The sequence below is a fragment of the Hyperolius riggenbachi genome, chromosome 6 (assembly GCF_040937935.1).
Source record: "Hyperolius riggenbachi isolate aHypRig1 chromosome 6, aHypRig1.pri, whole genome shotgun sequence".
Lineage (NCBI taxonomy): Eukaryota > Metazoa > Chordata > Amphibia > Anura > Hyperoliidae > Hyperolius > Hyperolius riggenbachi.
This window is the reverse complement of record NC_090651.1, coordinates 167,117,389-167,131,478: the sequence shown is the minus strand read 5'-3', so window position 1 is coordinate 167,131,478 and position 14,090 is coordinate 167,117,389. Positions and strand designations below refer to the sequence as shown.

The 14,090-nt window shown below is 45.0% G+C and overlaps 1 protein-coding gene across 2 annotated transcripts in view; it reads right to left on the bottom strand.

Annotated features, from left to right (window-relative positions):
- Positions 1-14,090, bottom strand: part of MYH9 (myosin heavy chain 9) — a 191,028-nt gene that overhangs the window by 112,392 nt on the left and 64,546 nt on the right. For both annotated transcript variants that reach the window (XM_068240187.1, XM_068240186.1), the window contains exons 8-10: positions 10,115-10,213; positions 7,724-7,867; positions 2,397-2,492 (exon numbers count right to left, since the gene is read on the bottom strand). In XM_068240187.1, the coding sequence (XP_068096288.1) occupies positions 2,397-2,492; positions 7,724-7,867; positions 10,115-10,213 (339 nt within the window). The remainder of the gene's footprint in view (positions 1-2,396; positions 2,493-7,723; positions 7,868-10,114; positions 10,214-14,090) is intronic.

Genomic DNA, 14,090 nt, shown 5'->3' with positions numbered 1-14,090 from the left:
GAGATTGAGTTAGAACAGTTTGCAAATGAACCCAGGAATACTTATTGAAGCTGTTGCATTTTACATGATATTTTTTTTCTGAGAAAGTAACTGGTGGACGTACTAAGGGCATTTGAGTTGACAAATCCAGCGACTAACACTGGGAAGCAACCAGCGTCCAAAAGGTAAATAGCTTGCCTCCTCACCTATAGTTTTCTCATCTTACCTAGAGTTTCCTCCACTCTCCCCTAGTTTGTGAGGGTACGTCCCTCCTGTTTGTCTCTGCTGTACAGGTTTAATCAAAACATGCACTTCAATTGTTGGATGAGAATATTGTACTATTCATGCACTTCTATACCTACAGGACAATGCAGGAAATTTGAGCATCTGTTAGCAGAAACTTGGGCACCGCCATAAGCACAATTTTAAACTGCAGATATGCTGTGAAATTTGGGCACCTGCACCAGATATGTAGCAGGCGCCCGCTTTTTATCGGGCGACGTAAGCAACCAAATTTCACAGTATAGCTGCAGTTTATAATGGCACCAGTTTAACATAACTGCTGTGAACCGGTGGCGAGGTTGGTTAAGGTTAGGCATTGGGGGGGGGGGGGGGGTGGACTGTTAAAGGGAACCTGTAGTGAGTAAGATTTGAAACAAACACTTGACGTAGCAGCAAATTAATATTACATACTAACCACACCGCCAGTTCCTCCCAGAAGCTCACCATTTTCTTCTTACAGTGATCCCTTCCAGTTCGGACAATATTTTGTCAGAACTGAAATATACCAGTTGCTGTCAGTTATAGATCAGCAGCTGTCAGTTACATCAATGTGGAAGGTAATGTCCATGTTTCCCTATGGCTCAAGTGGGTGATATTACAGTTTAACAGTGTGCTGACCAGGAAGCGGGTATGGTGTAATGGTCATTTTTAAAATGGAGGACAGAGAATTCCATTGATCAAAGTGGACAAATGGGATGCAGAGGATAAAGAGATTGAGTAGTAAACTACACAGGAGGTAAGTATGACCCGTGTATGGTTATTTTGACATTTTCAGTTCAGGTTCTTTTTAAAAAGATTAGGCATTGGTAAAAGTTCTGTTTCAAAAAAAAAGTGCTAGGTTAAAATGAAGTAAAATATCAGTATTCTGTACTTATATTTTAGGACTGTAATTTATACTTTTAAGACTTAGAATATCAGAACATTTTTACAGAGATGCAACTACCCGAAATTTGGAGTCTAAATTCCCTCACGCTCCTTTTTCATGCACATCCTTCAGTACTAAGCATAAACGATGCATCTGTTTGTAACTCATTTATGCTGTCTTCACTATAGTTTTCTATGCAATTAAAAATGAAAAGAGCCAACATTTTACACTGTACTATGCTTTAAGGCTGTGCTCCTGTACGTGAATGAGCTTCTGACCCATAGCACAGATCCGCTCATACTTGGTGGTAAAAGTAGAGCCTAAGGCCACATACACACATCAGACCATAGTCTTTTGAAAATGAAAGATCACAGACCAATATTACCCCCTTCCATGTAGTATGAGAGCCATACCTTCACAGTCTTTTCTATGGAGCTGAACTCCCCATCAGAAAAAAATCTTTGCAAGATGCTGCGCACACAGATGCTGTACAGACACAAAAGATCAGTATCTGCAAAAGATCTGTTCCTGCCAAGAATCCATTCCTGCAAATTGCAATGATAGTCTATGAGATCTGCAGATCATCATACACACGATTTAACTGACATTCATCTGCAGATCAGATCCACCAGGATGGATTTTCAGATCGGGGGATGATTGCTTGATCTGCAGATGAATGTCAGTTAAATCATGTGTGTATGATGATCTGCAGATCTCATAGACTATCATTGCAATTTGCAGGAATGGATTCTTGGCAGGAACAGATCTTTTGCAGATACTGATCTTTTGTGTCTGTACAGATTCTGTGTGTGCAGCATCTTGCAAAGATTTTTTTCTGATGGGGAGTTCAGCTCCATAGAAAAGACTGTGTAGAGTATGGCTCTCATACTACATGAAGGGTGGTAAGATTGGTCTGTGATCTTTCATTTTCCAAAGACTATAGTCTGATGTGTGTATGAGCCTTAAGGGGCTCCATGTCACTGTGCAGAGACAAGCCCTTGCAGAGGAGGTTCATTTGGTCCCAGTGCTGGAATGGCTAGGGGTGATAGGAACGCCTCTATTATCCAGAGGATTCCCTCTACTGAGAGTAACTTTATTTTGGGCACTTTTTACCTACAGGTATAATTTAATATAAAAATGCCAATTTTCAGCAAAAGCAGTTTCCCTGGAGTGCACCTTAAAAAAAATACCACATTTTCGTCTCTTCATCAATTACAATTGATCAGAAAACAAACATAAGACAATAACATTCTTATTTAGGAGACCTTACCTGTGTTATCTGGCATTGAAGCCTGATCTGTGTTACGCTCCTTCTTAAATGTAATATTACCCAAATGCAAGACTCCAGAAACCACTCTGAACAATCCTGAAAAGAAGAATACCAATTTTATTAAATGACTTCTATGATTTTTTTAAAAAAAAAGTGAATTTATAATGCATGATATGCCATGCGGCTTTCCAAGAGATATTTGCAACTTGGCTCACATTACATCACTGCACCAAGTACCCTGCAATATGATCTTACAGGCAGCCTATCAAATAGGTACAACAGTATGCTTTAAAGCTATTTCACACAAGTAGTTAAAAGATGTGCATCCCCAACATGTATGCGGCTCCCACTGATCTGCCAAATGCTTGCAGGTATTTGGGGTGGTGGCTGCATGTATATAGGAGTGACAATGCATGCATTTTTTTTTATATACATACACAGAACAATAACCGTAGTTTGTTAACTCATGACACCTTTTTCAAAATGCCGCCCTTCTTGTCACAGTACATAGCAATGGAGTAGTAATGGCTGCCCAGCAGATTGGTGGCTGAACCTGGCTACCCAGCACATTACATTGGTGGCTGAACCAGCCAGTAATCTGTGTGAAATGGCCCATAGAGTACATAGAGATTTTTCCCATTGACTGGCACAGAATATTAAATTAGATTAAATTGTATGATAACCTGGGCAGTAATACAAGGTTAATCTGATTAGACAGCACTGAAAACTTCAGATTTTCTAGAAGGACATTAAAGTAAACTGAGCACTTGGGTGCTCTAAAGGGGAACAGTAAATTCGGGCGCCTGAGGCTAGTGGACAAATCGGGCGCCGCCATTCACTCCTATAATAAATATCGTTTAACCTCCTTGCCGGTCTAAAAAATCCGGCAAGGAGGCAGCGCCGCACATTTTTTAATTTTTTTTTTTCTTTAAATCATGTAGCGAGCCAAGGGCTCGCTACATGATAGCCGCTAAGCGGCGGCATCCCCCCACCCACTCCGATCGCCTTCGGCGATCAGAGTATGCAGGGAATCCCGTTGAGAACGGGATTTCCTGCAGGGCTTCCCCGGTCGCCATGGCGACGGGGCGGGATGACGTCACCGACGTCATGGACGTCGGGACGTCATAGGGAATCCCGATCCGCCCCTCAACGCTGCCTGGCACTGATTGGCCAGGCAGCGCAGGGCTCTGGGGCGGGGGGGAGCGACTCGGCGCGGCCGATCGCGGCGGATCGGCGGCGATCGGAAGTTACAAGCAGCTAGCAAAGTGCTAGCTGCTTGTAACAAAAAAAAAATTATGCAAATCGGCCCAGCGGGGCCTGAGATATCCTCCTGCGCAGGTTACCCCGAGCTGAGCTCGGGATAACCGGCAAGGAGGTTAATGGGCGCCCGATAGGAAAAAAGGGCGCCGGAGAAAAATAACGTTTTAAAAGCGGCGCCCGGAGACTTAATGTTATATTACTGCTTCTCATGATTACACATTATTTAATGATTTATACATTTTTAAATATTTTTAAACGAAAAAACCAGTACAATATTTTTTTTTTTAACATTTTTAAACGAAAAAACCAACAGGGGGGGTCTTAGGTTTAGGCACCAACAGGGGGGGTCTTAGGTTTAGGCACCAACAGGGGGGGTCTTAGGTTTAGGCACCAACAGGGGGGGTCTTAGGTTTAGGCACCAACAGGGGGGGTCTTAGGTTTAGGCACCAACAGGGGGGGTCTTAGGTTTAGGCACCAACAGGGGGGGTCTTAGGTTTAGGCACCAACAGGGGGGGTCTTAGGTTTAGGCACCAACAGGGGGGGTCTTAGGTTTAGGCACCAACAGGGGGGGTCTTAGGTTTAGGCACCAACAGGGGGGGTCTTAGGTTTAGGCACCAACAGGGGGGGTCTTAGGTTTAGGCACCAACAGGGGGGGTCTTAGGTTTAGGCACCAACAGGGGGGGTCTTAGGTTTAGGCACCAACAGGGGGGGTCTTAGGTTTAGGCACCAACAGGGGGGGTCTTAGGTTTAGGCACCAACAGGGGGGGTCTTAGGTTTAGGCACCAACAGGGGGGGTCTTAGGTTTAGGCACCAACAGGGGGGGTCTTAGGTTTAGGCACCAACAGGGGGGGTCTTAGGTTTAGGCACCAACAGGGGGGGTCTTAGGTTTAGGCACCAACAGGGGGGGTCTTAGGTTTAGGCACCAACAGGGGGGGTCTTAGGTTTAGGCACCAACAGGGGGGGTCTTAGGTTTAGGCACCAACAGGGGGGGTCTTAGGTTTAGGCACCAACAGGGGGGGTCTTAGGTTTAGGCACCAACAGGGGGGGTCTTAGGTTTAGGCACCAACAGGGGGGGTCTTAGGTTTAGGCACCAACAGGGGGGGTCTTAGGTTTAGGCACCAACAGGGGGGGTCTTAGGTTTAGGCACCAACAGGGGGGGTCTTAGGTTTAGGCACCAACAGGGGGGGTCTTAGGTTTAGGCACCAACAGGGGGGGTCTTAGGTTTAGGCACCAACAGGGGGGGTCTTAGGTTTAGGCACCAACAGGGGGGGGTCTTAGGTTTAGGCACCAACAGGGGGGGTCTTAGGTTTAGGCACCAACAGGGGGGGTCTTAGGTTTAGGCACCAACAGGGGGGGTCTTAGGTTTAGGCACCAACAGGGGGGGTCTTAGGTTTAGGCACCAACAGGGGGGGTCTTAGGTTTAGGCACCAACAGGGGGGGTCTTAGGTTTAGGCACCAACAGGGGGGGTCTTAGGTTTAGGCACCAACAGGGGGGGTCTTAGGTTTAGGCACCAACAGGGGGGGTCTTAGGTTTAGGCACCAACAGGGGGGGTCTTAGGTTTAGGCACCAACAGGGGGGGTCTTAGGTTTAGGCACCAACAGGGGGGGTCTTAGGTTTAGGCACCAACAGGGGGGGGTCTTAGGTTTAGGCACCAACAGGGGGGGGTCTTAGGTTTAGGCACCAACAGGGGGGGGTCTTAGGTTTAGGCACCAACAGGGGGGGGTCTTAGGTTTAGGCACCAACAGGGGGGGGTCTTAGGTTTAGGCACCAACAGGGGGGGGGTCTTAGGTTTAGGCACCAACAGGGGGGGGTCTTAGGTTTAGGCACCAACAGGGGGGGGGTCTTAGGTTTAGGCACCAACAGGGGGGGGTCTTAGGTTTAGGCACCAACAGGGGGGGGTCTTAGGTTTAGGCACCAACAGGGGGGGGGGTCTTAGGTTTAGGCACCAACAGGGGGGGTCTAGGGGTTAGGGGTAGGTACAGGGAGGGTTACTTAGTATTTTTTTTTTTAAACGTTATTATACATTTCAGTATTTAAACGAAAGATTAACGTTTTTACAATTGCCGATTTAATGCACAATATTTAATGATTTATAACTTTAAAAACATTTTAAACGAAATACAGTACAATACATTTTTAAACGTTATCCATGCTTATCGTTAAAAACCCGGCGCCCTTTTTTCCCAGCGCCCCTTTTTAACGTACGCGCTCTAAAGTAAGTGTGTGTGTGTGTGTGTGTGTGTGTGTGTGTGTGTGTGTGTGTGTGTGTGTGTGTGTGTGTGTGTGTGTGTGTGTGTGTGTGTGTGTGTGTGTGTGTGTGTGTGTGTGTGTATGTATCTCAAGCCCCATACACACATTCAACAGCAGCCTTTTAGGCAGGGCTGTGGAGTTGGTCCAAAAATCCACCGACTCCGACTCAGTTTAGGATTCCACCGACTCCTCGAATTTGCATATTACAATTTTGTTGATTAACAGTATGTAATGTGAAATTCATCTCTTAACTGCCAACGCTTAGGAATTTTACAAGACAACTGAAGTGAGAAGGATATGGAGACTGCCATATTTATTCCCTTTAGTCATAGACTAAAAGTAGTCCTTCGTAAGAGTACTTGTAAAAGGTACAGACCGGAACAACCAACATCTATCAGGCCCTAGGCAATGTACCTGTGGGTACATGTAAGAGTGATGTGCAGGTACTCTGCAGGGGAATGAGGAGATTCTTCCTCTATTACACATTCTTCATGCACAATCTGAACAAGGTTTATGGGTGATAGACAACACCTCTGTGTTCAATGTGCACAACATTCTCAGTGGATTCCCTGCAGCTCTGTGGGGAGAGAATATGTAGGGTATAGTACTACTATGTAACATAGTAAACCTGAGACCGATGAAATTAAAGTTTTATACATACCTGGGGCTTCCTCCAGCCCCCTTCAGGCTAATCAGTCCCTCGCTGTCCTCCTCTGCCACCTGGATCTTCTGCTATGAGTCCCGGTACTTGAGCCAGTCTGGTGTAGTGCGCATGCACACACTCCGCCACCGGGAGCGTACTACACCTGCAGAATGCTCCTGGCTGTGGAGTCCAGGAATTACCTGGACTCATAGCAGAAGATCCAGGTGGTGGAGGAGCACAGCGAGGGACTGATTAGCCTGAAGGGGGTTGGAAGAAGCCCCAGGTATGTATAACACATTTCTTTTCATCCGTCTCAGGTACCCTTTAATTTGTGGTCACCAAACCAAATTTTAACATATCAAATTATTTGATTTCATGAGCAAAGAGTGCGTACATTTGCATAAACCAGCATCAATGCAGAATTATTTCCATCTCATTGACCATCTCTATTAGTGACACGGCTACACATCAGGCTTTATACTTACAGCACAGATGTTATTTTGTGTATATATAAGAGATTCCTGTGTACACATATATACTGTACAGTCACAATCAGATATGTACTGTATATCTGACTTTAAAAATACGGGGACTGCTTTATTGAAGCAGCACAAGTAACTAATTTTGATTGGTTTAATTTCATTTTTGTGGACTGAACACAGCTATTACTGTATATATACACATTTTTAATGACTATTATCTGAGAAATAGAACATTTTATCATATTTTCTATTTTACTTAGTTAAAAAATTCATTAGGAGTCGGTGCATTTTTTCCCGACTCCGACTCCAGGCACCCAAAATTGCTCCGACTCCGACACCACGACTCCGACTCCACAGCCCTGCTTTTAGGCTCTCAACTTTTCTTGTGGAACCCCTAAAAGAAAAAAAAAAATCTCTTGCTATTGTTCAAGCAGCTGATAAGACTGATAAGAAGTCAATCCAAATGTTGAATTGACTTCTAATGCTGGGCATACACGGGTCGATCCGATGGCCGATTAGCCGCCGGATCGACTCCCGACGCGTGTGCGCGGATCGATTCCCGCTCGTCCCCGCCGGCGCTCCTTATCAGGCAGCAGTTGGGCAGGATTGAAAAAGTTACTAGACAGGCAGACCAGAAGGGTAAAAAAAAAATAAAAAAAATAAAACCTGCACCCCAGAGGTGAACACCTACCAATCTGTTCATCATCAGGAAAACTCATGATCTTCATAGCTTCAGTAGTCTCTTGAAACAGATCTTTGTCTTGCTGACCAGGAATTGTAACATGTCCATTTGAAAGGAAGCGATATTTATTGTATCCTTCCAGGAGGAGGTCATCTGTAATGAGATTATAGCATTAGAACGTAGTGAGCTTTTTCTACACGCCATAATAAAATTGCCCAGTCCTCATAAAATTGAAAGTCTACATACAAAATACATTCTCCACAGATGAGGCAATGAAGCACACATTCAGTAAGATAACCATTCAAGAAATAATTGATTCACTTGCTTGCGGTCCTCAAAGAAGGGAACCAAGTCATATCCATAAAGGGGGGGGGGGGGGGGGGGAAGCGCCACACCACACTACGGCAGCAGTGAAATTGCACTTCAGGTCTCGCAACTTATCCTGTGGGCCTCTGTACTTGGGACTATTCCTCAGGCAATAGAGTCATCACAGGCATAGACATCAGTAGCCTATAGCTGTTCTGTGGCTAAATGGTGTGTGTGGGGGGGGGGGGGGAGGGAGGGGAGAATAGTGCAATGAGGAGCTCAGCCTTAATCTCAGCAGAGCCTAGAATTGTAAAGTAGCTCACGAGCTGAAAAGTGTGGCCACCCCTGCTCTAGGTTGTGTCCAAGTAGAGCAGAAACGCTGGTTGATGTGGAATTTACAGAAGGCATTCTACACACACAAAAAAAAAGTAGCTACTGCATTTCAATGGTTTTACATGACAATCGAGTTCCCTGCCTGCTAGTTTTCCATGCTTAAAGTAATCCAGAGCTGTTAAATAAATAAAATTAGATTTGTTACTCACCCGCAGCTTCTTCCTGCAGCATAAACCAGTCTGAGTCCAAAGCTGTCCTCCCGAGGTCTGCCGTTCAGCCCAGGTAACAGGCTCACTCAGGTCCAGTCTGGGTCTTCTGTGCTTGCACTGATCTCCAACGCATGTGCAGTAGACCCGGATTAAGGGCCCGTTTCCACTCTCGCGGAAACGGCCGCGAATCCGCAGAGTTTCCCCGCAGGCAAATCGCGCGGGGAAACTCTGCCATAGGGGACAACGGCGCCGCCGGCCGAATCGCTTGCAGTAGCGATTCGGCCGGAAACCCCCACAGAATTCGCGGCGGAGGCTGCGATTCCCATAGCCGTGCATGGCACGGCTGATGGGAATCGCCTGCGATCCCGCCCACCCGCTCGGATTAAGGGCCCGTTTCCACTCTCGCGGAAACGGCCGCGAATCCGCAGAGTTTCCCCGCAGGCAAATCGCGCGGGGAAACTCTGCCATAGGGGACTACGAGACGCACGCCGCACTAGTGGAAACGAGCCCTAAAGGGACTGAGCCAGTTACCAGGGTGGATTGCAGCTGAATGACAGACTGCAGGAGGACAGCATGGGACTCAGACGGGTTTATGCTGCAGGAGAGCTGCAGGTGAGTAACTTTTTTTTACAACTCTGGTTTACTTTAAGGACAGGACCCAGAGGCTTTTTTGTTCTAATACCACCTCGTTACACTTTAAAGCTAATGCAGTTTTTTTGGGTCCACTCATTGGTCCTATTTAAACAGCTTCCCGACCACAACGCAGAATGGAGGTGGGACAGAGTCTCTCTCGAACCTCTGTGATGCATATAGGAGTCATCTTGCAAGGAAGAAGATTTGACGGGAAGCTCGCGCAATCTTCATAGGCATGCTAGTTCCCCAGCACCCAAACACTGGTGAATAAATATGCCTGCAAACAGATGCTTTGGATTTTTTTTTTTTTTTTTTTGTTTCTTCACTTTTTTTTTTAAGCACGCCTGATATGTCCGTATGATGCAAAAACTTGTTCAGTCAGCACCAACAAATTAAATAATTTTTCACTATCTTACAAAGACGCAAAACTCAAATACATAAGGTACATTTTTCCCCAAGTAAATTACACTATAAAATTTAAATTTTTCCTGTGTTGCTGTCACTTAACCATTTCCCGATCACCCACGTCTCACCCAGCACTTTTTCCATGATGTGAGGCGGGGATGTGGTTGATCAGGGTGAGCTGCTGCAGGGATCCAGAGGGTCTTTACAACCTCGCACTAGAGAAAGTATGTGACCAAGAATCAATAATTGTTATGCTGGCCATGTAGGGGGGAATGGGAACAGCTAATCATTACACCGGCCACATAGGGAATACAGGCAGGTGACATGGGAACTGCCAATCATTACACTGACCTGTTTTGGGACACAGGAACAGCCAATGACAAGTACAATGACCACATAGGGGTACACTGGAACAAAAGTGCCCTATGTGACCTGTACTTGCCTCCGTTTTCCCCAAAATGGAAATCCCATATAGACTTTTCAGCAATATTTTCAAAATGAATAATACACTTACTTTTGAGGTGTTCTCCAGCACCTGATAACAGGTAGTAAAAGACGTGGAATGCTCGCTCATCTTTGGCCTGACGTATTGCACGGGATTTCTCCAAAAGATCTGTCACCCAGTTAAGGTAATTGTTTTTGTAACAACAACTGTATATAAAATGTATTTTTAACATAATATGTGGCCTTCCTGTAATATGACAGGGCTCCAAAGAATTTACACCATTCGCCCAGGCAATGCAGAAAATCGTGCGCTCAGTAATCACATTCACAAGCAGACACTACTGTCCATAACATGTAAAAGGAAATTGTTTGGACTCCTTACCTGGCCTAGACACTGAACTATTGATGGTTGATAAACAGCTAAGAGCAGTGGGAGTGGTGCACAAGAGAATGCCAAGAGTGTGCAAAGCAGCAATCAAAGAAAAAAACGTGGCTACTTTTAAGAACCTAGAATATAACATTTTCAGTAGTTTCACACTTTTTGGTTATGTACTATACTTCAACATGTGTTAATTCATAGTTTGGATGCCTTCAGTGTGAATCTACAATGTTCAGTCATGAAAATAAGGAAAACTTTGAATGAGAAGGTGTATCCAAACTTTTGGTCGGTACTGTGTGTGTACACACACACACACACCTTCTCTATAGCTACAGTGGTTTGCAAAAGTATTTGGTCCCCTTGACGTTTTCCACATTTTGTCATATTACTGCCACAAACAATCAATTTTATTGGAGTTCCACTTGAAAGACCAATACAAAGTGGTGTACACGTGAGAAGTGGAAAATCATACTTGATTCCAAACGTTTTTTTACAAATAACTGCAAAAAGGGGTGTGCGTAATTATTCAGCCCCCTTTAGTCTGAGTGCAGTCAGTTGCCCATAGACATTGCCTGATGAGTGCTAATGACTAGAGTGCACCTGTGTGTTATCTAATGTCCGTACAAATACAGATGCTCTGTGATGGCCTCAGATGTTGTCTAAGACAGGGCTGTTCAACCTTTCCACTAATTGTACCACTTTTATTTCCTGAAAAATTTCAAGTACCACCAGTGTACCTGCACAGTATATCGTACCTAATCAGGCTTGGCTGTTTCCAGAGCGGAGAGCCGCTATTGCGCATGCGTGCATGTTGACAAGGAGCTTTTTTAGGGGGTCCCAGCGCTGCATCCTTTCTACTGAGGAAGAAGCGTCTTTAAAATCCAGAGCTTCACTATAGGTAGTCTCTTACCGTGCCCAGAGAGCTGGGCTGTTACTCGTCACAAAATTCAGCTCCAACTCGTTCCTCGCTGCACTGCCTTGTGGAATAGTTCAGACCTCAGATCAGCAATAGCCTGGCTGCGGTGAAGAGACAGTCAGGCAACTGGTACAAGGTGACTGCGCGTATATGTCAAATACAGGAAGTGGCCAGTGATGCCTGGTCTCTTCACCACTGATATGAGGTCTGAAGTATGCCACAGTGCAGCATGGCGAGGAGTGGGGGGTGGGGGGCAATTAAGTGGCAGGCGAACTTGGAGTGTAGTACCTGGCCAACACCAAAGTACCACTGGTGGTACGCGTACCACAGGTTGAAAAGCCCTGGTCTAAGACAATATTGGGAGCAACAACACCATGAAGTCCAAAAAGCACACCAGCCAGGTCAGGGATAAAGTTATTGAAAAATTTAAAGCAGGCTTAGGCTACAAAAAGATTTCCAAAGCCTTGAACATCCCACGGAGCACTGTTCACGCAATCATTCAGAAATTGAAGTATGGCACAACTGTAAACCTACCAAGACAAGGCTGTCCACCTAAACTCACAGGCCAAACAGGGAGAGCTCTGATCAGAAATGCAGTCAAGAGGCCCATGGTGACTCTGGACAAGCTGCAGAGATCTACAGCTCAAGTGGGGGAATCTGTCCACAGGACAACCATTAGTCATGCACTGCACAAAGTTGGCCTTTATGGAAGAGTGGCAAGAAGAAAGCCATTGTTAACAGAAAAGCATAAGAAGTCCAATTTGCAGTTTGCCACAAGCCATGTGGGGGACACAGCAAACATGTGAAAGAAGGTGCTCTGGTCAGATGAGACCAAAAAAAATTGAACTTTTTGGCCAAAATGCAATAGGCTATGAGTGGCGGAAAACTAACACTGCACATCACTCTGAACACACTATCCCCACTGTCAAATATGGTGGTGGCAGCATCAAGCTCTGGGGGTGCTTCTCTTCAGCAGGGACAGGGAAGCTGGTCAAAGTGGGAAGATGGATGGAGTCAAATACAGGGGGTAATCTTGGAAGAAAACCTCTTGGAGTCTGCAAAAGACTTGAGACTGGGGCGGAGGTTCACCTTCCAGCAGGACAATGACCCTAAACATAAAGCCAGGGCAACAATGGAATGGTTTAAAACATATCCATGTGTTAGAATGGCCCAGTCAAAGTCCAGATCTAAATCCAATCGAGAATCTGTGGCAAGATCTGAAAACTGCTGCTCACAAACGCTGTCCATCTAATTTGACTGAGCTGGAGCTGTTTTGCAAAGGAGAATGGGCAAGGATTTCAGTCTCTAGATGTAAAAAGCTGGTAGAGACATACCCTAAAAGACTGGCAGCTGTAATTGCAGCAAAAGGTGGTTCTACAAAGTATTCACTCAGGGGGCTGAATAATTACGCACACCCCACTTTGCACTTTTTTTTTTTTTTAAATGTTTGGAATCATGCACGATTTTTATTCCACTTCTCACGTGTACACCGCTTTGTATTGATCTTTCACGTGGAAATTCAGTAAAATGGATTCATGTTTGTGGTCGTAATATGACAAAAGGTGGAAAACTTCAAGGGGGCCGAATACTTTTGCAAACCAATCTATCTTCTCACTATCTATATACATACATACATACATACATACATACATACATACATACATACATACATACGACAAAATGAAAACACCTAACATTTTGGCATCATAAGCCGAACAGGTTTTAAGCAATCAAAACTTGACATGTTAAATTTTTTTGTTTATTTTTGTTTGGTAGGTTTCATTAATTTTTTTTTTTTTTTAGATTTAAACAAAAGTTGGATATAATTTATAAAATTGGCAGATCTCTCAGACTTTTAAAGAGGCCACATTTTGGGCGCTCGTATGGCAGACGCTACTGCAACAGAAACTGCTCGAATGCTTGGCATTTCAAGAGGTACAGTCTCAAAAGTAATGACTGCTTTTGAAAGAGAAGGAAAAACGTCCTCAGCAAAGCACAGTTGTGGCCGAAAGTAGAAGTTGTCAGAGACCGGACTCTAAATCAAAATGTTAGAAAAGCTCGCAAGACCACGGCTCCTAAAATCCCTGCAGAGCTGAACGAACACCTACAGAACCCAGTTTCCACAAAAACTGATCGTCGGGAGCTGCACAAATCTGGATTCCATGGAAGAACTGCAATTATATCAAAACCTCTGCTCTCAAAGACAAATGGTTTCTACACCACTAAATGCTGCGAAGCAACAGAATTGGTCCCTCAAGCAGGGAAATGTGATTTTCTCTGACGAATACTTGTTTACCTTATTTCCGACCTCCGGCCGAGTGTACGTTTGGAGACGGCCAAAAGAAGCATTTCATCCAGACTGCCTTCTTCCAACCATAAAACATGGCAGGGGTTCTGTTATGATTAGAGATGGCCCGAACCTCCGAACTTCTGCAAACCGCAATAGACTTCAATGGGAAGGCGAACTTTGAAAACTAGAAACACTTATGCTGGCCAGAAAAGTGATGGAAAAGATGTTTCAAGGGGTCCAACGTCTGAGTTTTTGCATGGATGAGTGGGATGGATGCCAAAAGTCCCGGGGAAAAATATGGATTTGACGCAAAGCAGCGTTTTAAGGGTTGAAATCACATTGAATGCCAAATTGCAGGCCTAAAGTGCTTTAAAACATCTTGCATGTGTATACATCAATCAGGGAGTGTAATTAGAGTACTGCTTCACACTGACACACCAAACTCACTGTGTAACGCACCG